Consider the following 25683-nt stretch of genomic DNA (forward strand, 5'->3'; position numbering starts at 1 on the left):
TGGAAGTGGTAAACTGCTTGCTTGGTGGAACCACTCCCCACCCCACACTTACGATTGTGTTTGAAGGTTAGCCAAAAGTGGTCTCAAGTGATGTCATATTGCCTTGAGTCAGTGCAGTGACAACAACTAACACCTTGGGCTTTTGGTACATTGACACAGAGGTAAATTAGTATTTTTAAATATTTCATATCGTACACAAATAATAAAGTATGATTCTTGATTTATTCTTTGGTTCCCATTAACTTAAGAAAAATATGTAGCATTTGCAAAATATATCCAAAAGTGTAATTCATATAAGCAGAAGCCAACCTTGTGGATTAGACTGTCAACTTATTTAAAAAGCCAATGAAATTTCGAAGTAAATTTCAATCTATTAAACCAAATATTGTTCTCAACTCTAAATATAAAATGTCTTTTGTCCATCTTTTAGCTAAGATTGTGCAGTGAATTGTCTACATTTTTAAAATAAATATTTTCTATTTAAAAAAGAAGGTATGGAAATACTAAATAATAAAATTAAATAAATAGTATGGTGGCATAAAGGGTTGACTATGAAAATGTAATTATTCCACTGATTGACAGGATTTATGTGTAAAGACATTTAATAAATATTAATGTCAACATGATCTCAACTCAACATAAATTTTGTGTCTCAGTTATTCACTGTGTCTGGAATATGACTGGAATATGACTGTTTACTAAGACTCTTACATTATACCGACATTGAAAAGATTTATCTAAAGATGAAAGAAAGTGACGTTTAAGATCAGGGATCTCCAACCCATGACCATGACCCATGGGCCACACAGGCCCGCAAACAGATTTTTTAGAACCGCGATAATATAAAATAATTTAAAGTGAAGACCGATGATTTTCTCTTGCGGTGGCGGCAACACCTGTGGACATATTTTGCAGTCTCAGCGATATCGTGATCATCTCCCGCAATCACGATTTCATAAGAAATCAAGAGAACCAATTTTACGGTGTTGATTGGAGGTTCAGCCATATACTACTGGCAATTATTCCACAATTAAGGTAGGGTACAGTTAAAGGAATTTTTAACCATCAAATTTAACGTATAATATCCGGATTCCAGTTCAGACAACCTGTTAAAATTTGGTTTGGTTACACGTCTCTTGCTTGCCTTTTTTTTCTCGATAAGCGAAAATTACCTGCACCTATAACTTTCTGCACTGATTGATGGTATGCCAAGTAAACAAAAACCAATACGGTCAACAAGAGATGCTTAGCCATTTTTCAGTTTCAAAACTAAACTTGATTATTCAGCTTTAATTAAACTAGCTGCAACAGGGTGGGAATATAGAAGAGAATAATGTGTTTTTGAATATACAGTTAACACTGTTACACACATCAGATTACAGGAAATTGAACTTATTGTTTATTTAATTTAATGAACATCTCTTTTGTATTTCCTATAAACTGTGTGTCAGAATCAAAGCCGCAGAGGCCTTATTTTTTATTTGAACCACCTTTGTTATTTTAATTAACTATTATAACCTTATTGTAATACAAACATTTACAATGAGGATCAGAAGTTAACCATAGATTAACCAACACAAGTAGACATGCCATTGTAAATTTTGAAGCTCGTTTTTGTGTCTAGTTCATGTCCAGTGACACTGGTGGCCAGAGATGACAAAATTTTTTTTCTATTATTTTAGAGTTCATTTCATGGTTTGTGCACTAGGCCTACTGTTTGGTTACATAACTAGAGGATGAGTTATTGTTTATGATTATATCGTTTTATTTAAACAAAACACGGCATCTACAGTGAACTGGACAGAACTAATGATACAATTTTCTTCAGCTCATCCATTAGGATGGGTAATCTACTAAAGGGAGTATGTTTTATCCATAGCTTAACAAAGGAAAAAGTAAACCTAACAATTAAAACGGCAAAAAATGTAACTGATGATTTATCTTCGGTTTTTTTAATGTGATTGCTCAAAACCCTTTAAGGAGGGTTCTACCCGGTCAATTCAAGATAGCGACTAAACATGTTAATTTTCCTGAACATACCTCTACACTACAAGCTCTCAACATTCTAAAACTAATTTGTTTCCAATGATTGTGTGCTTGATGTGCTCTTAACATAGTAGAGCTTAGTGGGTGGAACAAAAATAGTTTTAACTATTACTTATTTAGAAGTTAAAATCGCATGTAAAAAATACTTATCTATCGATTTCCAAAATGATTTTGTAAATACTGAAAGGAACAGTTACAAGGTTTCAGTTCAGCCAGTACATAGTTTGGATCTTTGTGAATATTTTACAGTTTATTTCAACTCGATAAACACTTAAATAATGCCAGGAGGTTATTTTTTGTAGGACCATGTTTACATGGTAAACAGGCCCTTTTACGTGGGGGAACCCGCTCTAAAATGATGTTTGTGCCCTTAGGAAAGGGTTTATTGAAAAACTGATATTTTTTGGAGAAATTTCTCATCTATGCCTTTCATTTGGCTTTTTGTAAAAAAGATTTCTCAAATTTGTGATCCTTAGCTTCATACTTAGATGACCATGACTAAAAACTCAGATGGCGTCAAGTACAAACATCTCACTCCTCCCACATCCATATTTGATTCAAACTTGGTTTGATAAAGGCACTGCCACTTTTCTATTGCTTATGCTCTTTAGATGAAAATCCCCATTGAATATTACTAATGAGTGAAAATTTAAAAACGTACGTTTTCAGGAAAAGCACTTTGCAAATTCTTTTCCCCTTTTTTCAAAACTTTTATTATTATTTCTATTTCATTAACATTTGAAGTTTCATAAAATGTCCATGGTAACGCAATATCTTTGGTAGTTTTTTTTTAAAAGAGCATCTTTAGTGGAAAAACACAAAATCCTGTCACGACCATAACGGATGTTTAAATGAATATTAAAAATAGTTAATATTATTTTTATAACTTTGTTTTGCTATAAACCTATTTACTCTTATGACCATTATACAATAAAAAGGTCACTGAGCTTTTGGTATATTTGGTTTTTCTGGGAAAAAATAAAAAAACTCAAAAAATTGAAAAAAAGCCAATAAAATCTTTTTAAGTTTGTATAACTCCGAAAAAACTTACCTGGGACCCAAAAAATCGTTATGTTTGTATAGAGGTGTGCTTCTTTTGTGTATAAAACATTGAAATATGACGATATTTTAATTTTTGAATTTTTTATAATAGAAATCATAAACGTGATGGTCAGGGACAAGCGGTACGGTCGTGAATTGTCTGGAATAATCTATATCTTTCTAAACAATCCTTCAATTATCCTGTTAGTTATAATAAAAATATGTGTTTCAATTGAACTAAACTGTTCAATTTACAATTATATTAAAGTTATTGTCACGACCAAACACACTATAATCCATAGGGCTGGATTGGTCGTGAAAAAACCCGCGATGGTCGTGAAACTTTGGTCGTGAAATTACGTGTTATTTGACTCTGTTCTGGCGGTAGCCCTGCACCTCATGTTCGAGGATACAAAGTGGACTTCTAGGTTAATCTAGCAATTGAAATATCTTATAAACAAAAATTAACACCATGTCTACTTCATCGAATGACTACATACGGTCATGGACACACCAAAATTACAAAAAACACAATCTTTCCTTTATTAATCTTGTAATTCCTCCTTTCAACTCGAAACGACCGGCACTACAATCCTAACATACACCCCGAACTAGTCTCTAAAACCAACTGACTCCATCGACGCCAGGCTTGCTACTGTCGTGCTCCAAAGTTGAAAATTTTTCCCAAATGGTCGTGACGCCAAATCGAGGGACAGACTTATTTTGTCATGGTAGTCAGTTTTTAATGACAATAAAATTATAATATGCTCCTTTTTTGTAAGTTTAATAACCATTGATGACATAAAAATATGGCTTTATATATTTCGGCATGAATAATTAGTCTAAAAACAGCGTGAAAGTTGGAAAATGCACCCTAGGGACACGTCATGGTCGTGAATTTCGAGACTTTAAAAATACGAAAAAAATACCTAGAACCTATTTAAAACCAAATAAATGTGTGTAACATGTTGCCCCCGTCCCAAAAAATATTAAAACACATAATAATAAACTACAAATCCAGTATCTACGAAGTAAAAGGCCAGGGACATGAAAACGTACGTTTTTAAATTTTCACTCTACTACACTACTGGTGGTACTAGGAGTATTTTATTTATAAATATGTAGCCTACCTAAAGCTTAACAGTTAAAACCTTCACATTCCTTTTTAGGTATAGATGGAGTCGTCACTTCCCGAATGGGTGACAAAAGAATTTTTTCAACAGAGTCTCCGTAAAGAAGAAGACAACAACAACATTGTGGTAACAAACTTGACCACTTCATCAGCTGTTCCTCCTGGCAACAACTATGGGAGCTTCATCATCAGAGTTGAGCTGGAGTGGAGAGTGGACCAAGATGATTCTGTGGTGAATACTTCAAGATTCATTGTAAAAAATGAACTTACTGAAGGGCCGATGAAAGAATTAGTAACAGAACTTAATCTGTTGGAACCTTCATTCTACTATAACTTTATACCAAAAGCAAAAGAGTTCTGTGATGTTAATTTTGCTGCCAAAAGCTTCTTTTCTCCAAAATCAACTGTGACAATACTTGAAGACTTGAAAGAAAAAGGATTTGTTATGGCTGATAGAACAAAGCTGTTAGACTTTGACCACTGCCGCCTCTATATGCTTGCAGCGGCTTCATTTCACTCGGTGTCTGTTGCGGTTTTCAAAAAGCACCCAGAATTGTTGCAGCCTATTAAAAAAGAAATAATGTTCTCGAATGATTCAAATATCCGAGAGCTGTTTATATCTCTAATTAATGGTGGGATGAATAGGTTAATCAGAGAAATGGAGAAACTGGTTACAATGAAGGAATTTCTCGACACAGTAAAAGACATTACACCGCATCTATGGGATATTCTGGTTGAAACACACAAACCAAGTGGAGAAGTAATTAAGACGATCAAACAAGGAGATCCATGGATAACCAACATGATGTTTAGGTACAAGAACGATACGGTGTGCGACATCAAGATCATTGACTTCCAGGGGACTTCATATGGGTCACCTATATCTGATTTGACGACGTTCCTTTGGTCTAGTGCAAATTTTGATGTGAAGAGAAACAGATTGGACGATTTGTACAGAATATATCTTGACAGTTTTAACGAAAATCTAAAGCAATTCGACTGTGATGAAAGACTAACATATGACCAGATGATGGCAGAGGTGCGAAGGTTTAGTCCATTGGCTCTGTATATCTCTAGTTCTTGGTTGCCTGGTCTCGTACACCCAGATCCGATGGATTTTTCTTTTTTCCTCTCTGAAGACCAGGAATCTAAAGTTGAGAATGTTTTTGCTAAATATTACAATGATGAATATTGTGCAATGTTTCTTCCGAAAGTGTTGGAGTCTTTGGAAATCAATGGAATTTTTAACTACCTGGTCGTTCACAGAAAGTAGTGGAGGTTTTCATCTACATTTTAATCATTTTTAACATCAATTTTAAAATGAAAAGTGTTTTTTCGAAAACCAAAATGACTTTCATCAAATTAAAATAAATGGCAATAAAAGTAATTCTTTTTTTACTGTAGCTGGTAGATTTATACCTCAGTGTCCGTTAAATGTTTAATATTAGATTTGTTTAAATACGTATTACTATTTGTTAGCCTGACGCAGGTAGGATTAAAAATTTATAAACGGTCTGCTTCCAATATTTTTTAAACCCTAAATTTGCCATTTGATAATTTTTTTTTTAATTGCACTTACAATACTTATAATCCTTACTGAAGACCCAATCTATTCTATTGAAGACTTCAATGAAAAATGTGTCAAAATTAAAAAAATAAATTATAACGACTTTAATATTATACATAAGGTAAAAATTAATTAATTATCATGTAGATACAGACAATAAAGTATCTATATTATTAAAAGAATTTGTTGGATTTCTGTGTGCAGCAAATCGACCTCTTAATATACAGGGTTAGTAAAAAGTCTGGAGACCCCCTGTTAATTTTTTAACGGCCTATAATCCGCTGCCATTTTTTACTGGATTGAGATAGAGACCTCTAGTTTGCGTTGTTGGTTTTATATTACCAGGACCTTCAAAATGAGGGGTCACTCGATGGGTCTTACCATTTGAAAGTTTTGAGTTTTGATGTAGTACACCAAGTGGCGGTTATGCCCAAAAAGTACTTCATAACATGCCATAAAGGTGTGCTGAGTTTAGTTTTTTCTAGCATGGGCCGTTAAAAAATTAACAGGGTGTCTCCAGACTTTTTACTAACCCTGTATTTCTATATGCATATTGGGTATCAAATTAAAGCTCTTATTCTCTAGATGTGTCTTTTGCGGGTTTTCATGATATCTTGTGAAAGCCCTTTGTCCCACAGGCTTTTAACATTTCAGAGTTTGTGCTGAATTCTGTTCTCAATCATCTGAACTGCTTCAAGTTTACATTTGTTTATATCAAAATAGATGGCCATAATACAATTTTGTTTACATCCATACGAAAATGGGGTTATCTGTAGTTGATGTTTCAGTGAATTCAAGTAAAATATTGTAACGCTATTTGTATAACATTTAAAGAAGAAAATGACTTCCCGGTACGTTTGATTTTGTGTTATGATAGGATTTTATGTTTTCAAAGCATGTTTTATTTATAATTTAAGTAAAATATTGTAATGTCATTTGTTTAAAATGTAAGTAAGAGATTTTGTGTTTTCATATAGTAGCCTGTGTTTCTTTAGTCTTTGTAATTTTACTGATATTTCTCGAAGAGATCGTGCACACAATGAAATTAATAGCGCACACAATGCAAATAATATAGGGATATGATGAGAAATAATTGTTTTCACTCTTATCAACTATATTATATAAAATATATTACGGATTTTGAAGTGATGAAGTGACGCAGGCTGCTAGTAATTATTATTATTATACAGTAGTTATGGTGCCAAAATATGTAACAAACTACCAGCTGAAATATAGAAATCAATTTCTTTGAATTCAAAGAATCTTTTAGTAGGTAATGCTCTTTGATGAGGTAATTTCAAGTTACCGTGCTAGAGAAGAATATCTGCAGGCTGTTTAAATTTAAAAGTTTAGCTATATCATCTCGTTCGTTTGTAGATTTGTCAAGCAAATTGGTGTTGTGTGAGAGTTGCAAATAAACAAAATGAATAAAGAAACCGTTTTTATTTACTCAATCACACTTGTATTCAACTGAAAGCCTGCATATTAATACCTTTAACTTTAATCTCAATTAATTGCTACATACCAGTGAATATTTTCTCAGCATACTACAAAATATTTGTCAGTTCATTCTACACTCAACCATTGTGTGTAGTGTGTGCAAATGTGCATTATACACAAATATATAAGTACAAGTATCCCAAGTATCAGTGTGATTTGAACATTTTACAGCCTTTTATTTCTGACAGAAAATTTAATTTTAAACTTATTTGCTTTTTAAAAATGGTAATACTTAAGCAACTTTGTGTCTATAATAACAAAACAAACCCCATTGGGTTTATGAAAAAAAAATCTTAAATTAAATTTAAGTCTCAGTTTTGATTTGATAGCACAGATAAATTTTCTTTCCAGGAAAAATTTTACTACCATAAATACAATTTAGACCCTTCTAATATTTACCCAAGTCAAGGTACCACCTAGAATAATAACAATGACAGGTAAATCATATGAAATTCCTTACGACTTAAACCTTGAGTGACAAGTGTGACAGCAGAAGTAGTCTAGTTGCCAAAAGGCATTTTTCACCCAAACCTGAAAGTAAGGTCCACCCAATGTTTTTTAGTGTTTTCTGTTTCTTTAAGACCTACATAATTAAAATCTGCAGGGTGCCACTTTGTCACCCTTGAGCAAATTGAAATATTCAAAATGGCGGCCAAGATGGCTTAAAAACTGTATATTTGCTGTATCTTTCCCTATAGAAGAGACAGGATAATAATTTTTGTGTCTAATTTTATGTTTTAAGGGTCAGAGAATACCAATAATTGATTATCTTCGTAATAAAATACCCCCGCCGCAGCAAACCTGCAGACTAAGCAAATTTCCAGTTGCCTGAATTGATTTTCAATTAAATGTATTTAATTAACATTAATTTTTATGAGTACATAGGATTGCTGCTACAGGGAGGGTAAAAAAGTGTGTTTTTTAGTGAAATATTAATAACTTAGTATAAAAAAAATAAATTTACCAAGTTTGATCAAAATATATCCATAAACAAGCAGACTACAACATTTTACAATATTCCCCATAAGAATAACATGGGAATTTTAAAATAACAATTATTTGAATTTTCTCCGTAACTAATAATGGTACAAAAACACTTTGATATAATAAATTATTTGTTTTTAAGCTATTTAAGAAGGTCTGAAGAGAAATTGGAAAATTTTGCGTTTTAAGGGTCAAAAATTAAAAAATACTAATTTTTACCCCATAAAACCCCGCGTAAAACCCCGTTCCCATTGTCCGATCATGCTGGTTCGCGAACTCATTCAAGTTTATCCCGCCTTACACAGTTTACGTAGGCCCCGCTTACACCTTCAAACCAAATTTCATCAAAATTGTATAAAAATTACTCAAGTTATCGTGTTCACGGACACATATACAGTGTGTAAATTAAGTATGGAAACAAATCTGTATTTTTAAAACCGAAATAGATAGAAATATTCTATTTGTGGCAATAATAGTTAACAAAGATTCCGCAATTTTTCACATGAAAAATATTTTTTTACCCCCCTAACAGGGTAGGTGGTAGGGGGTGACTTATTTTTTTCAAATAGCAACCCCTATTGAGTGACCCCTCATTTTGAAGAGTTTGTCAAAAGAAACACAATGACGCAAATCCGAGGTGAATATCTCACTCCTAGCCCAAATGGCGGATATTCCAAAATTTGATTTATTGTACGTGAAAAGCACCAATTTCACAAATAATGGAAAGAAATCTGTATTTTTAAAACCGAAATAGATAGAAATATTCTGTTTGTGGAATTGATTGTTGACATAGGTTCCGCAATTTTTTTAATCAACAATATTTTTTCAACCCCTTTAACAGGGTAGGGGGTGGGAGTGACTTATTTTTTTCAACAACAACCCCTATTGAGTGACCCCTCATTTTGAAGGGTTTGTTACAAGAAAAAGAATGACGAAAACCCGAGGTAGATATTTCACCCCTAGCCTAAATGGTGGGTAATGAAAAATTTAATTTTTGTAAAAAAAGCCCATTTTGGAATATCCGCCATGTTAGCTAGGAGTGAGATATTCACCTCGGATTTGCGTCATTGTGTTTCTTTTGACAAACCCTTCAAAATGAGGGGTCACTCCATAGGGGTTGCTATTTGAAAAAAATAAGTCACCCCCTACCACCAACCCTGTTAGGGGGGTAAAAAAATATTTTTCATGTGAAAAATTGCGGAATCTTTGTTAACTATTATTGCCACAAATAGAATATTTCTATCTATTTCGGTTTTAAAAATACAGATTTGTTTCCATACTTAATTTACACACTGTATGTAATTTTCTATTGCCTATTATGTTTCAAACCCACTACTTTTTCAGTGTTCTCATGCTCGGATTTTGTCAGATTTTTTTTATACATTGCTTTATATGTATGAGTGTATGATTCCAAAATATGTCTTAAATGTTCTCAAAGCAATTTTTCCCACCTCAAAGTGTATTTTAATCGGATTAGATGTAGTGGTGCAGCACGGCTAGCGTTCCAAGTTGAAGACTATAATAACAATATATCCCATAATATATCTTCAAAGCAATATACAAACTGATATGAGGTTGATAATTGTTCAAAATTTTATGCAGATTCTTTTAAGAGCCACAAAATATGAATTTTCTTATCACCTGAGTTTGTATTTGCAAACATTTAAAGGTTTAAAAAAAACATCTTTGAAATTTGGTATTGTTTCTATTTAAAGCTGTCTCTTTTTAATAAATCAATATTGAAATGGTATAAAGTTATTATTATCTTAAAGTAAACTTGATGAGGAAGCTATTAAGACAAACCGAAGATTGTTAAGAGGATTAGTTGTCAAATTATTGATGTTTTACTAAAAGCTTACATAAATCCAATATGGCGGAAGTTTTTTCAAAAATGGCGGCTTTCCGCCACTTGGATTTTTCTTGATTTTTAGTATAATATTCTTTACACCTTTATTTTGGAATATATGGGGAAGAATATGGGGAAGAAATATATTTTATTTCTTTTACCTTAAGTTTGATGTTGGACCGTTTTTTGACTAGCCTAAAGAACAGTGTTTTTTTCTTAATTCAAGAAAACTATAACTTAAAAAGCAGTTGATAAAGTCATTCACAGTTCCTGAAGAAGGATAATGCACTGTCCACAGTACAGCACAAGCATCAATTAGGAGAACTGCTAGTAAGTTAACTGATTTGATGACTGTGTTCTGTTTGAATGTTGCACTTATCCTCAGAAACCATAGATTTATAATGTTTTAAGTCAAGTAAGTACTTGAAAACATTGTTGATAAGGTAACTTGGCAACAAATTAATGTGGAAATTATTAAAAACTTATATTGATTTATTATTAAGGGTAATTTTCCAATTAAAACATCAAACTAGGCACAAAATGATTATCCTGTCTCTTCTATAGGGAAAGATACAGCAGATATACAGGGTTAGTAAAAAATGTGGAGACCGCCTGTTATTTTTTTAATGGCCCATAGTAGAAAAACTAAACTCGGCACACCTTTATGACATGTTATGAAGTACTTTTTGGGCATAACCGTAACTTGGTGTACATCCCCAAAATAGGGGATTTCGAGGGAAACTCCAAAATTTCAAACACAAAGACCCATCAAGTGACCCCTCATTTTGAAGGTCCTGGTAAAAGAAAACTAACAACGCAAACTAGAGGTTTCTATCTCAATCCAGTAAAAAATGGAAGCTGATTGAAATCTTTAGAAATCGGAAATAACTTGCGATTTTATATTCAATTGGCTGCCATATTTATTGTGCTAAGATAGAGACCTATAGTTTGCGTTGTTAGTTTTCTTTTATTATGACCTTCAAAATGAGGGGTCACTCGATGGGGCTTATCATTTAAAATTTTTGTGTTTCCCCAAAATCCCCCATTTTGGGTTTGGGAATTTATGAGAATTTCAATTGGCTGCCATGTTTTACTGAACTGAAATAGAGACCTCTAATTTGCGTTGTTGGTTTTCTTTTACCAGGACCTTTAAAATGAGGGGTCACTCGATGGGTCTTTGTATTTGAAAGTTTTGAGTTTCCCCCAAAATCCCCCATTTTGGGGATGAACACCAAGTGGCAGTTATGCCTAAAAAGTACTTCGTAACATGCCATAATGGTTTGCCGAGTTTAGTTTTTCTAGTATGGGCCGTTAACAAAATAACACACAGCGGGTCTCCACACTTTTTACTAACCCTGTATAGTTTTTAAGTCATCTTGGCCGCCATCTTGAATATCTCAATTTGCTCAAGGGTGACAAAGTGGCACCCTGTCTATTTTAATTATGTAGGTCTTGAAGAAACAGAAACCACTAAAAAACATCGGGTGGACCTTACTTCCAGGTTTTTTGACCTGCAACCAGACTAAAGAGATATTTTAGTTTTACATCCCAATTTATTATGGTATCCAACCAGGAAACACACTTGGCTCTGTTGAATGGAAGTGGTAAACTGCTTGGTGGAACCACTCCCCTCACTCATGATTGTGTTTGAAGGTTAGCCAAAAGTGGTCTCAAGTGATGTCATATTGAGTCAGCTCAGTGACAACAACTAACACTTGGGCTGTTGATACATTGACACAAAGGTAAATTAGTAGGCATTTTTAAATATCTCATATATTACACAAATAATAAGCATGATTCTTGATTCATTCTTTGGTTCCCATCAGCTTAAAAAAAATATGTAGCATTTACAAAATATAACCAAAAGTGTAATTCATTGAAACAGAAGCCAATTTTATGAGTTAGACTGTCAACTTATTTAAAAAGCCGATACAATTTCAAAGAAAATTTTAATGTATTAAACAAAATATTGTTCTCAACTCTCAATATGAAATGTCTTTTGTCCATCTTTTAGCTAAGATTGTGCAGAATTGTCTACATATTTAAAATAAATACTTTCTATTAAACAAATGTTTTGAAGGTCTGGGAAAACTATAAATAATACAATTAAATAAATAATAAGGTGTCATGATAGATTGACTATGAAAATGTAATTATTCCACCGATCGACAGGATTAATGTATTTTTAAATATATTTAATAAATATTGATGTCAACATGATCTCAACATAAATGTTGTGTCTCAATGTTATTCACAAAATGATGTGACTAGACTAAGACTCTTTTACATTGTACCAACATTGACAAAATTTATCTAAAGATTCAAGGCAAACAGTAACATTAAATTACCTAAGACAAGGGGAGTCCGCTCTCTGCGTTCCTCTCTTTGCGCTCCATTTCCGCGCCTAGGAAAACCCAGCTTTAGATGAAAATCCCCATTGAGTATTACTACTACACTACTGTCATAGATAAAACAATCTCTCTCAGTAGATTTCTCATCCTTATGAAACATTATGCTTAGTGGCCCAGGATCACTTATAGAATAAAATGGTTTATATTACCTGTCCGTCAGTGATCCTATTGTTGTCGTCTTAGGCGACCGGTTTCAGGATAAAAATCCCATCATCAGGCTGTCAAAAATGTCATGTCACTCAAATTGAGGTCGTCGGTAAACATATAAACACACACATACAACACGAAACACGAAAATACGGATTAACATTGCTAGCTACTGGCCAGTACAGGACACTACGACGCGGCACGGGTAGTTGCGTGGTCATGACTGAGGTGTCCTTGCTCCTCTCCCGTTATCTATGGAATGCCGGTGGTATTGTTGTCCTATTCTAATCGCTGCGTCATAGATAATGTTGGATTTGAAAGAAGTCTGTTCATTTAAAATGTGTTGTGGGTCAATCTTGATGGATTTGTATCAACACCATAAAGAAAGAACTAGCAAAAAATGACGTTTGTGTATCATTCAGGGCCAACAATAGACTTAACTCCATATTCAAAGAGCGTAAAAGGAACAGTCTTGATAAAGCCAATAAGACCGGAGTATATAAGATCAATTGTAATGATTGCCCTAAATATTATATAGGCCAGACTACTCGCTCATTTAAGCAACGATTTAAAGAGCACATTCCATCCAAAACAATAGCCCAGCAAAAATCCGCTTTCGCCAACCACCTCGCAGACAGTAACCATAATTATTCTAGCCTTGACCATAACCTACACATTTTACATAGTTACCCTAAAAAAGGACGGTTTTTAGATTGTTTAGAGGAATTCGAGATATACAAATCCATCAAGATTGACCCACAACACATTTTAAATGAACAGACTTCTTTCAAATCCAACATTATCTATGACGCAGCGATTAGAATAGGACAACAATACCACCGGCATTCCATAGATAATGGGAGAGGAGCAAGGACACCTCAGTCATGACCACGCAACTACCCGTGCCGCGTCGTAGTGTCCTGTACTGGCCAGTAGCTAGCAATGTTAATCCGTATTTTCGTGTTTCGTGTTGTATGTGTGTGTTTATATGTTTACCGACGACCTCAATTTGAGTGACATGACATTTTTGACAGCCTGATGATGGGATTTTTATCCTGAAACCGGTCGCCTAAGACGACAACAATAGGATCACTGACGGACAGGTAATATAAACCATTTTATCTTATGAAACAGCTGAAAACAATTTATTGTTAGTTCTGTACGGTGTACTGTAGAGGTCGTGTTTTGTTTACAATTTGTTTCTTGTTATTTCGGTAATTTATAACCTTGTTTAGCCAAATAATAAAATCTAATCATAAACAGTAACCCGTCCGGTAGTTATATAACCAAACAGTAAAGTACATATCAAGAAATTAACCCTAAAATTCTAGAAACAAAATTTTGTTGACACTAGCGCCCAGTGTCACCGTTTATGAACTAGACATTCAAAGATTCGAAAAACGAGCTTAACAATTTACAATGGGATGAAAAGTCTACTTGTGTTGGTTAGTCTACATTCGCCTATTGGGTCTGATGATGATTGGAGTGTCCAATCGAAATCGATCACCACTTACCATCTTTTGTATATTTACCGTCTTGTGAGTAACAGTATAAGCGTAAATATATGTTGTTAAGTGTTACAAGACATATCTTTATTTACTTTCCGTAAATTTAATAACACGTACAATGCTGATCAAGAAGTTATTTATTTTATTTATAAATATAGCCTACCTAAAGCATTACAGTTAAAACCTTGAAATTCCTTTTTAGGTACAGATGGAGTCGTCACTTCCCGAATGGGTGACAAAAGTATTTTTTGAACAGAGTCTCCGTAAAGAAGAAAACAACAACAACATTGTGGTAACAAACTTGACCACTTCATCAGCTGTTCCTCCTGGCAACAACTATGGGAGCTTCATCATCAGAGTTGAGCTGGAGTGGAGAGTGGACCAAGATGATTCTGTGGTGAAGACTTCAAGATTCATTGTCAAAAATGAACTTACTGAAGGGCCGATGAAAGAATTGGCAACAGAATTCAATCTGTTGGAACCTTCATTCTACTATAACTTTATACCAAAAGCAAAAGAGTACTGTGATGTTAATTTTGCTGCCAAAAGCTTCTTTTCTCCAAAATCAACTGTGACAATACTTGAAGACTTGAAAGAAAAAGGATTTGTTATGGCTAATAGAACAAAGCTGTTAGACTTTGACCACTGCCGCCTCTATATGATTGCAGCGGCTTCATTTCACTCGGTGTCTGTTGCGGTTTTCAAAAAGTATCCTGAAATATTGCAGCCTATTAAGAAAGAAATAAGGTTCTCGAATGATTCAAAAGTCCGAGAGCTGTTTATATCTCTAATTAATGGTGGGATGAATAGGTTTATCAGAGAAATGGAGAAACTGGTTACAATGAAGGAATTTCTTGACACAGTAAAAGACATTACACCGCATCTATGGGATATTCTGGTTGAAACACACATACCAAGTGGTGAATTAATTAAGACAATCAAACAAGGAGATCCATGGATACCCAACATGATGTTTAGGTACGACAAGAACGACACAGTGTGCGACATCAAGATCATTGACTTCCAGGGGACATCATATGGGTCGCCTATATCTGATTTGACGACATTCCTTTGGTCTAGTGCAAATTTTGATGTGAAGAGAAACAGATTGGACAATTTGTACAGAATATATCTTGACAGTTTTAACGAAAATCTAAAGCTATTCAACTGTGATGAAAGACTAACATATGACCAGATGATGGCAGAGGTGAGAAGGTTTAGTCCATTGGCTCTGTATATTTCTAGTTCTTGGCTGCCTGGTCTTGTACACCCAGATCCGTTGGACTTTTCTTTTTTCTTCTCTGAGGACAAGGAATCTGAAGTTGACAAATTCTTTGGAAAATATTACAATGATGAATATTGTGCAAAGTTCCTTCCAAAAGTGTTGGAGTCTTTGGAAATCAACGGAATTTTTAACAACCTAGTCGTTCACAGAAAGTAGTGGAGGTTTTCATTTACATTTTAATAATTTTTAACGTCAGTTTTTAAGTTTTTTTAAAAACCAAAACGACTTGTCATTAAATTAAACTTAAAAGGTAATAAAGTTAATTATTTTTTTACTGTAGCTGGTAAATTTATACCTCAGTGTTTGTTAAATGTGTAATATTAGATTTTATAATAGGTACTGTATTACTATTCGTTAGCCTGACGCAGGTGGTAGGATTAAAAATGTATAAACGTTTTTCTGCTTCCATACTTTTCTATCCCAAATTTGTTATTTGATCATTTTCTTAAATTACACTTACAATACTTTATAAAAATTAAAATTGGTTGTCCACAGAGAGGTAGTTTTTGTAATTAATAGACGCAACCAAATGCACCAAACAAGCAAGAGAAAACTTTAAAGTCTAAATGTACAAAAAATATGTACGAAATAATTAACAGTGATTGTGCAGCTATGGAGTTTTGACAATTGCAGTATTTTGAGATGACCTTGAGATAAGATAAACAAAAGACTGACAGATAGTTATAGTGCATAGCCTTCCTCCTTCCATTACTCAGTCCATTATGGTACTCTACTCGAAGGTCACTAAAACTTGTCCTCAATTGTACACCAACTCTGTTAAAATCCATGACTTGCACTATCTCAGTCGCTAACTCATTGAGTGTTTGAAACACCAAAAACAGAAGTAAACAAGAGATAACAGAAACTAACCGTTTAAACAAACTTTCCTCTTTAAACAATTCATTTCTTAATTGTGTAATTCACACAATAACTTTACTCCATAATATTTCATTCATATATAAATCCCAAAGTACGCATGAACTTTTGAGAAAACTAAAAGTCACACCCCTAATGTTCGTCATGACGAGAACGTGCGAGAACCCAATTGCGCAAAACTATCCATTATTTCATAAAGGGCAATTAAGGTTGTAATTCCTTAAGGGAACTATTACATATACCTAATGTTAAAAATACATCAGCTGTACTTGTCCAGGATCTGAAGGGGGTTGAGCATGCATGAAAAGGGTGATGCAATTTGATTTTCATCACTCCTCACCGAAAGTAACTATTTTCGATAACAGCTGACATCAATGAAAGTAGCCGTTTCCCAAGCTCTAATTTAGGGCGAGGGAAAATCGATCAGCTGATTTTCCCTCGCTCTAAATTTACTTTCCCTCGCTCTCAATTAGTTTTCCATTTATTCACTACGCGCGCTAGTGTTTTGTTACGGCTTAACTTAATGATTTAAATCAGCTGTATGTATTGTTCAAAATCGTTTTATTCTTTTATTTTGACGTTTGAAGTATTGAGAAATGTACAAAGGTTTCCTTTAGAATATTTTATTTTATTTGTATGTTTTAAAAATTAAACAAAAATGAATATATAGGTTAACTTTTAGATTTTATTTTTTTATGTTTAAACAAATTGTTTGATAGATAATTATTGTAATATTACTGAGGTCTGCTATTCTGTGTTTGTGTATTTTTGCGTCGTGATGAAAAGTATCGTTCATAACTCGTACCGAAAGTTATTATCCGGCACTTGCTCCATTATTCCCGTCCTCGGCTTCGCCTCGTACGTGAAAATAGCTCTCACGTACTCGGCTTCGCCTCGTACGTGAAATGGGGGTTCCCTGTGTTCGGCTTCGCCTCACACAAAAACTTGAGCGCGCGCCGGAAAATGCCACTTTCGGTCCTAGTAGTGAAATATACTATTCTGATTGTTGTTATAGGCACTATAGTGATCACGAAAACGCATGTCGTCACCCCCCAGCGTGGTCGACAACCCGGGGGGGAGGGGGGCAATATGGCGGGGGGCGCCGTTTACTAAAACGCCTATAACTCAAGAACTATTCTAGGTAGAACATTGCAATAAACGTCAATTTACTCAAAAAATTATGATCTTCAAAGATGTTAATGAAGTGAAATTCGTATCTTTGATGGTTTTTTAGTTATTTTATATTGAAGCTAAAAATCAATATGGGGTTATGGGGTTAAAATAGGTTTTTCCCATTTTTGACCCTAATAACCAAACAATTTGCAATTTATTTCTTAACCCATTTTGTAGAGCTTAAAAAAAGAAATAATTTAGTATAGCAAAGGGCTGTTGTATGCCTAACGGTTATGGATATATAGTAAAAAAAAACTTAAATTCAAAATGCCCATGTTATTCTTACACAGAATCAAAAAAACGGTTGTAGTTTGCTTATATATGGATATATTATAATCAAATTTGGCAATTTTGTTTATTTCATACTAAGCTATCAACATTTCAATATAAAACTCACCTCAATACCTTCCCTGTAGCAGCAAACCTAGGTACTCATTATAATTCATTTTATTTAAATAGGAAATAAAGCTGACAGTTTTCAGGGAATATTTGAGTATAATTTAATATTGATTCTGCAGGTTTACTGCGGCAGGGGTACTTTTTAAAGCAACCGAAATTACAAGTACCAAGAGACACCTTTTAAGGATAAACATAGCTTTTATGTTTGTAGATCTATGAATAAAAAACATTGATGAAAAATCAGGAAGAAATTATAGGAAAAACTGTTCTTTACTTAGGTTATTTTTACTTTACAATTAAATTTAAATAGAAATGCTGGGACATTTCATAATAGTATCATGAGATATCAAAGTGTTGTTAGTTATATTATTTCACATACCGTACCTTTAGTTTGACAATATGGGCTGCAATGTTGATAACAGTGACCGAAACTACAAAAGGAGTTTGAATGTTGTATAAAATAATTTCCTTTAGAATAACGAACAAAATATACTTTATATAAAAAATATTCTTTTTATTTAACAAACTATATTTACAAGTATTGTAATAGTTATACACGTCTTAATACAATTAAAAATATTGTAGATTAAAAATACTTCTTAAAGGTAAATTTGTCATCCTTGTAGATCATCTGGTACCAGAGGTGTGTTTTTATTAAATAAAATTTGTTTCTTGTTATTTCAGATATTTTTAAAACTTATGAAGCCAAATAAATCAATATACCATAAACAATAGCTCGTCCCTTTTTCATATCCGGAAAAAAAACAGTCATCATAAAATCAACCGTAAAACAATAGAAATACAATTTTGTTGACACTAGCGCCCAGTGTCGCCAACATGAACTAGATATGAACAAAGCTTTAGAATTAACTATGAGATGAGAAGTCTACTTGTGTTCGTTAGTCTATGATATTATTCACAATAAATTTCCATAACACTAAACTACTAGTAGTAAATAAATGTACTGAATGTGTTTCATTGAATTAAAATATAAATAACAGCAATTAAATTATACAGCTGATCAAAATTTAAACAATTATGTTCTTCGTAAGGATAACATGGAAACATTCAAAGCCACTGGGGCAGAGCCCAAGGGACTTTAAACAAATTGTAAGGCCAGTTTGCAAATCTACGTGACACGCTCTTTCCAATGAGACGTCAAATGGATAAAATCGGTTAAGAAATGGCGGAGAAGTTCAACCGACAAAGTTTCATGTAGCGTATTAATTATATAGATAGGTTTATGTCATTGATTTACCATTTTTTGAAGCTATAATAATATCTAATTTAATTGAACAATAAATTGATCTGTCAACTTTTTGGAAATTAATTTAATTTTAAATTTAATAATTAGTGCATTAATCCTAAAAATATGAACTATAGTTATCTTTTCAAAGAAAGGTGCAAAACTATAACAGGTCATACAGAAGGCATCCTATGGATTTACTTGTCATGTTTATGATATTATATATTGTTTCAAAAGGATAAAAAATAATTGCTCAAAAACTGATCGCTAAAGGACATGATGTTTATAGTTTGTTGTTAAAAAAAGACAAAAATTGAATGTGTCAAATTTATTGACGTTGCAAAACTTATCGTAACAAGCGACCTTCGGTTTAAGTGCCTCTGATTGCTTGAGTGGTTCAATTGGATTATGGTATACACAATGTCACAACACATTGCCAGTACATTTTGTGACTTGAGAAGATATCAAATATCAGATATCGCAAATCCATATCAGATTCAGTAAGTATACTTTATTTATACGTACAGATGATGATCATCATACCTATAAATATATTGTAGGAAACTATAAAATTTGATATGACGTTGCTCAACAACTGTAAAAAGTCAAGGACACAAACATTTGTTATTAATCTTTTACACTATAAAAGCTGAAATATCAGTATGAGTACCATAGTTAAATGTAACCTGCAACAACTTTATATAGGTATCAATGGAAGCAGCTGAGAATTGGCCTGTGTGCTGCAAACTGGGAGATTAGCTTAGAACTACTTGATGTTAAGGGAGTCATAGGTTAACGGAAGACGTTAAGTGTCTCCCAACTAGACCAAAAGATAACTGTATAAATAAAAATACCCCCGCTGTAGCAAACCTGCAGATTAAGCGAATTTCCATTCGCCTAATTATATTTTCACTAAAACATCTCCATAAAATATCTGATATATTCCCTATTCAAATAGCATTAGTTTCAAAAGTACATAAGTAAAAACAAATTATCCAAATTCGTTAAAAATATGTCCAGAAACAAGCAAAATAGAACAGTTTAGTTATCCTCCTTAAGAAACATAAAAAATTTAAATTTACAGTTTTTAAAATTTCTTCATAACCATTAGCACATAACGACGCTTCAGATGTACTAAATGATTTATTTAAGATCTACCATTGACTATATATACCTGTAGGTATATATAGTCAATGGTTCTACAAAATGATGGTTTGGAAAGAAATTGCTAAATTTTGGGTTTTTGGACATAGCAGGCTACGGTTTTTTTGTTGCAGGGTACGGTATAGTATAAATAAATAGATGGGGTTGTATGCATGTACAGTACTTACAAACAGGGGTTCACCTATAGTAAACCTATTAAGGTATGTTTTTCCAGCTGTTAACGACGACTGTGTTTTCATGCACCAATTTCAAACTAGGCACAAAATGATTATCCTGTCTCTTCTATAGGGAAAGATACAGCAGATATACAGGGTTAGTAAAAAATGTGGAGACCGCCTGTTATTTTTTTAATGGCCCATAGTAGAAAAACTAAACTCGGCACACCTTTATGACATGTTATGAAGTACTTTTTGGGCATAACCGTAACTTGGTGTACATCCCCAAAATAGGGGATTTCGAGGGAAACTCCAAAATTTCAAACACAAAGACCCATCAAGTGACCCCTCATTTTGAAGGTCCTGGTAAAAGAAAACTAACAACGCAAACTAGAGGTTTCTATCTCAATCCAGTAAAAAATGGAAGCTGATTGAAATCTTTAGAAATCGGAAATAACTTGCGATTTTATATTCAATTGGCTGCCATATTTATTGTGCTAAGATAGAGACCTATAGTTTGCGTTGTTAGTTTTCTTTTATTATGACCTTCAAAATGAGGGGTCACTCGATGGGGCTTATCATTTAAAATTTTTGTGTTTCCCCAAAATCCCCCATTTTGGGTTTGGGAATTTATGAGAATTTCAATTGGCTGCCATGTTTTACTGAACTGAAATAGAGACCTCTAATTTGCGTTGTTGGTTTTCTTTTACCAGGACCTTTAAAATGAGGGGTCACTCGATGGGTCTTTGTATTTGAAAGTTTTGAGTTTCCCCCAAAATCCCCCATTTTGGGGATGAACACCAAGTGGCAGTTATGCCTAAAAAGTACTTCGTAACATGCCATAATGGTTTGCCGAGTTTAGTTTTTCTAGTATGGGCCGTTAACAAAATAACACACAGCGGGTCTCCACACTTTTTACTAACCCTGTATAGTTTTTAAGTCATCTTGGCCGCCATCTTGAATATCTCAATTTGCTCAAGGGTGACAAAGTGGCACCCTGTCTATTTTAATTATGTAGGTCTTGAAGAAACAGAAACCACTAAAAAACATCGGGTGGACCTTACTTCCAGGTTTTTTGACCTGCAACCAGACTAAAGAGATATTTTAGTTTTACATCCCAATTTATTATGGTATCCAACCAGGAAACACACTTGGCTCTGTTGAATGGAAGTGGTAAACTGCTTGGTGGAACCACTCCCCTCACTCATGATTGTGTTTGAAGGTTAGCCAAAAGTGGTCTCAAGTGATGTCATATTGAGTCAGCTCAGTGACAACAACTAACACTTGGGCTGTTGATACATTGACACAAAGGTAAATTAGTAGGCATTTTTAAATATCTCATATATTACACAAATAATAAGCATGATTCTTGATTCATTCTTTGGTTCCCATCAGCTTAAAAAAAATATGTAGCATTTACAAAATATAACCAAAAGTGTAATTCATTGAAACAGAAGCCAATTTTATGAGTTAGACTGTCAACTTATTTAAAAAGCCGATACAATTTCAAAGAAAATTTTAATGTATTAAACAAAATATTGTTCTCAACTCTCAATATGAAATGTCTTTTGTCCATCTTTTAGCTAAGATTGTGCAGAATTGTCTACATATTTAAAATAAATACTTTCTATTAAACAAATGTTTTGAAGGTCTGGGAAAACTATAAATAATACAATTAAATAAATAATAAGGTGTCATGATAGATTGACTATGAAAATGTAATTATTCCACCGATCGACAGGATTAATGTATTTTTAAATATATTTAATAAATATTGATGTCAACATGATCTCAACATAAATGTTGTGTCTCAATGTTATTCACAAAATGATGTGACTAGACTAAGACTCTTTTACATTGTACCAACATTGACAAAATTTATCTAAAGATTCAAGGCAAACAGTAACATTAAATTACCTAAGACAAGGGGAGTCCGCTCTCTGCGTTCCTCTCTTTGCGCTCCATTTCCGCGCCTAGGAAAACCCAGCTTTAGATGAAAATCCCCATTGAGTATTACTACTACACTACTGTCATAGATAAAACAATCTCTCTCAGTAGATTTCTCATCCTTATGAAACATTATGCTTAGTGGCCCAGGATCACTTATAGAATAAAATGGTTTATATTACCTGTCCGTCAGTGATCCTATTGTTGTCGTCTTAGGCGACCGGTTTCAGGATAAAAATCCCATCATCAGGCTGTCAAAAATGTCATGTCACTCAAATTGAGGTCGTCGGTAAACATATAAACACACACATACAACACGAAACACGAAAATACGGATTAACATTGCTAGCTACTGGCCAGTACAGGACACTACGACGCGGCACGGGTAGTTGCGTGGTCATGACTGAGGTGTCCTTGCTCCTCTCCCGTTATCTATGGAATGCCGGTGGTATTGTTGTCCTATTCTAATCGCTGCGTCATAGATAATGTTGGATTTGAAAGAAGTCTGTTCATTTAAAATGTGTTGTGGGTCAATCTTGATGGATTTGTATCAACACCATAAAGAAAGAACTAGCAAAAAATGACGTTTGTGTATCATTCAGGGCCAACAATAGACTTAACTCCATATTCAAAGAGCGTAAAAGGAACAGTCTTGATAAAGCCAATAAGACCGGAGTATATAAGATCAATTGTAATGATTGCCCTAAATATTATATAGGCCAGACTACTCGCTCATTTAAGCAACGATTTAAAGAGCACATTCCATCCAAAACAATAGCCCAGCAAAAATCCGCTTTCGCCAACCACCTCGCAGACAGTAACCATAATTATTCTAGCCTTGACCATAACCTACACATTTTACATAGTTACCCTAAAAAAGGACGGTTTTTAGATTGTTTAGAGGAATTCGAGATATACAAATCCATCAAGATTGACCCACAACACATTTTAAATGAACAGACTTCTTTCAAATCCAACATTATCTATGACGCAGCGATTAGAATAGGACAACAATACCACCGGCATTCCATAGATAATGGGAGAGGAGCAAGGACACCTCAGTCATGACCACGCAACTACCCGTGCCGCGTCGTAGTGTCCTGTACTGGCCAGTAGCTAGCAATGTTAATCCGTATTTTCGTGTTTCGTGTTGTATGTGTGTGTTTATATGTTTACCGACGACCTCAATTTGAGTGACATGACATTTTTGACAGCCTGATGATGGGATTTTTATCCTGAAACCGGTCGCCTAAGACGACAACAATAGGATCACTGACGGACAGGTAATATAAACCATTTTATCTTATGAAACAGCTGAAAACAATTTATTGTTAGTTCTGTACGGTGTACTGTAGAGGTCGTGTTTTGTTTACAATTTGTTTCTTGTTATTTCGGTAATTTATAACCTTGTTTAGCCAAATAATAAAATCTAATCATAAACAGTAACCCGTCCGGTAGTTATATAACCAAACAGTAAAGTACATATCAAGAAATTAACCCTAAAATTCTAGAAACAAAATTTTGTTGACACTAGCGCCCAGTGTCACCGTTTATGAACTAGACATTCAAAGATTCGAAAAACGAGCTTAACAATTTACAATGGGATGAAAAGTCTACTTGTGTTGGTTAGTCTACATTCGCCTATTGGGTCTGATGATGATTGGAGTGTCCAATCGAAATCGATCACCACTTACCATCTTTTGTATATTTACCGTCTTGTGAGTAACAGTATAAGCGTAAATATATGTTGTTAAGTGTTACAAGACATATCTTTATTTACTTTCCGTAAATTTAATAACACGTACAATGCTGATCAAGAAGTTATTTATTTTATTTATAAATATAGCCTACCTAAAGCATTACAGTTAAAACCTTGAAATTCCTTTTTAGGTACAGATGGAGTCGTCACTTCCCGAATGGGTGACAAAAGTATTTTTTGAACAGAGTCTCCGTAAAGAAGAAAACAACAACAACATTGTGGTAACAAACTTGACCACTTCATCAGCTGTTCCTCCTGGCAACAACTATGGGAGCTTCATCATCAGAGTTGAGCTGGAGTGGAGAGTGGACCAAGATGATTCTGTGGTGAAGACTTCAAGATTCATTGTCAAAAATGAACTTACTGAAGGGCCGATGAAAGAATTGGCAACAGAATTCAATCTGTTGGAACCTTCATTCTACTATAACTTTATACCAAAAGCAAAAGAGTACTGTGATGTTAATTTTGCTGCCAAAAGCTTCTTTTCTCCAAAATCAACTGTGACAATACTTGAAGACTTGAAAGAAAAAGGATTTGTTATGGCTAATAGAACAAAGCTGTTAGACTTTGACCACTGCCGCCTCTATATGATTGCAGCGGCTTCATTTCACTCGGTGTCTGTTGCGGTTTTCAAAAAGTATCCTGAAATATTGCAGCCTATTAAGAAAGAAATAAGGTTCTCGAATGATTCAAAAGTCCGAGAGCTGTTTATATCTCTAATTAATGGTGGGATGAATAGGTTTATCAGAGAAATGGAGAAACTGGTTACAATGAAGGAATTTCTTGACACAGTAAAAGACATTACACCGCATCTATGGGATATTCTGGTTGAAACACACATACCAAGTGGTGAATTAATTAAGACAATCAAACAAGGAGATCCATGGATACCCAACATGATGTTTAGGTACGACAAGAACGACACAGTGTGCGACATCAAGATCATTGACTTCCAGGGGACATCATATGGGTCGCCTATATCTGATTTGACGACATTCCTTTGGTCTAGTGCAAATTTTGATGTGAAGAGAAACAGATTGGACAATTTGTACAGAATATATCTTGACAGTTTTAACGAAAATCTAAAGCTATTCAACTGTGATGAAAGACTAACATATGACCAGATGATGGCAGAGGTGAGAAGGTTTAGTCCATTGGCTCTGTATATTTCTAGTTCTTGGCTGCCTGGTCTTGTACACCCAGATCCGTTGGACTTTTCTTTTTTCTTCTCTGAGGACAAGGAATCTGAAGTTGACAAATTCTTTGGAAAATATTACAATGATGAATATTGTGCAAAGTTCCTTCCAAAAGTGTTGGAGTCTTTGGAAATCAACGGAATTTTTAACAACCTAGTCGTTCACAGAAAGTAGTGGAGGTTTTCATTTACATTTTAATAATTTTTAACGTCAGTTTTTAAGTTTTTTTAAAAACCAAAACGACTTGTCATTAAATTAAACTTAAAAGGTAATAAAGTTAATTATTTTTTTACTGTAGCTG

The 25683-nt window shown here is 33.9% G+C and overlaps 2 protein-coding genes across 2 annotated transcripts; both read left to right on the top strand.

The window, feature by feature from the left end:
- Window positions 1–117: 117 nt before the first annotated feature.
- Window positions 118–15741, top strand: LOC129005410 (uncharacterized). Its single transcript, XM_054434298.1, has 2 exons — window positions 118–161; window positions 14385–15741. The coding sequence occupies exon 2, from the start codon at window positions 14391–14393 to the stop codon at window positions 15621–15623; it is 1233 nt and encodes a 410-aa protein (XP_054290273.1). The 5' UTR covers window positions 118–161; window positions 14385–14390; the 3' UTR covers window positions 15624–15741.
- Window positions 15742–21702: 5961 nt separating this feature from the next.
- LOC129005435 (uncharacterized) lies at window positions 21703–25674 on the top strand. Its single transcript, XM_054434323.1, has 2 exons — window positions 21703–21791; window positions 24318–25674. Exon 2 carries the CDS (start codon window positions 24324–24326, stop codon window positions 25554–25556), a length of 1233 nt encoding a protein of 410 aa, XP_054290298.1. The 5' UTR covers window positions 21703–21791; window positions 24318–24323; the 3' UTR covers window positions 25557–25674.
- The last annotated feature ends 9 nt before the right edge of the window (window positions 25675–25683 follow it).

Source organism: Macrosteles quadrilineatus, unplaced genomic scaffold, assembly GCF_028750875.1.
Source record: "Macrosteles quadrilineatus isolate MER2022 unplaced genomic scaffold, UCM_ALF_1.0 Scaffold_21__1_contigs__length_2333173, whole genome shotgun sequence".
Lineage (NCBI taxonomy): Eukaryota > Metazoa > Arthropoda > Insecta > Hemiptera > Cicadellidae > Macrosteles > Macrosteles quadrilineatus.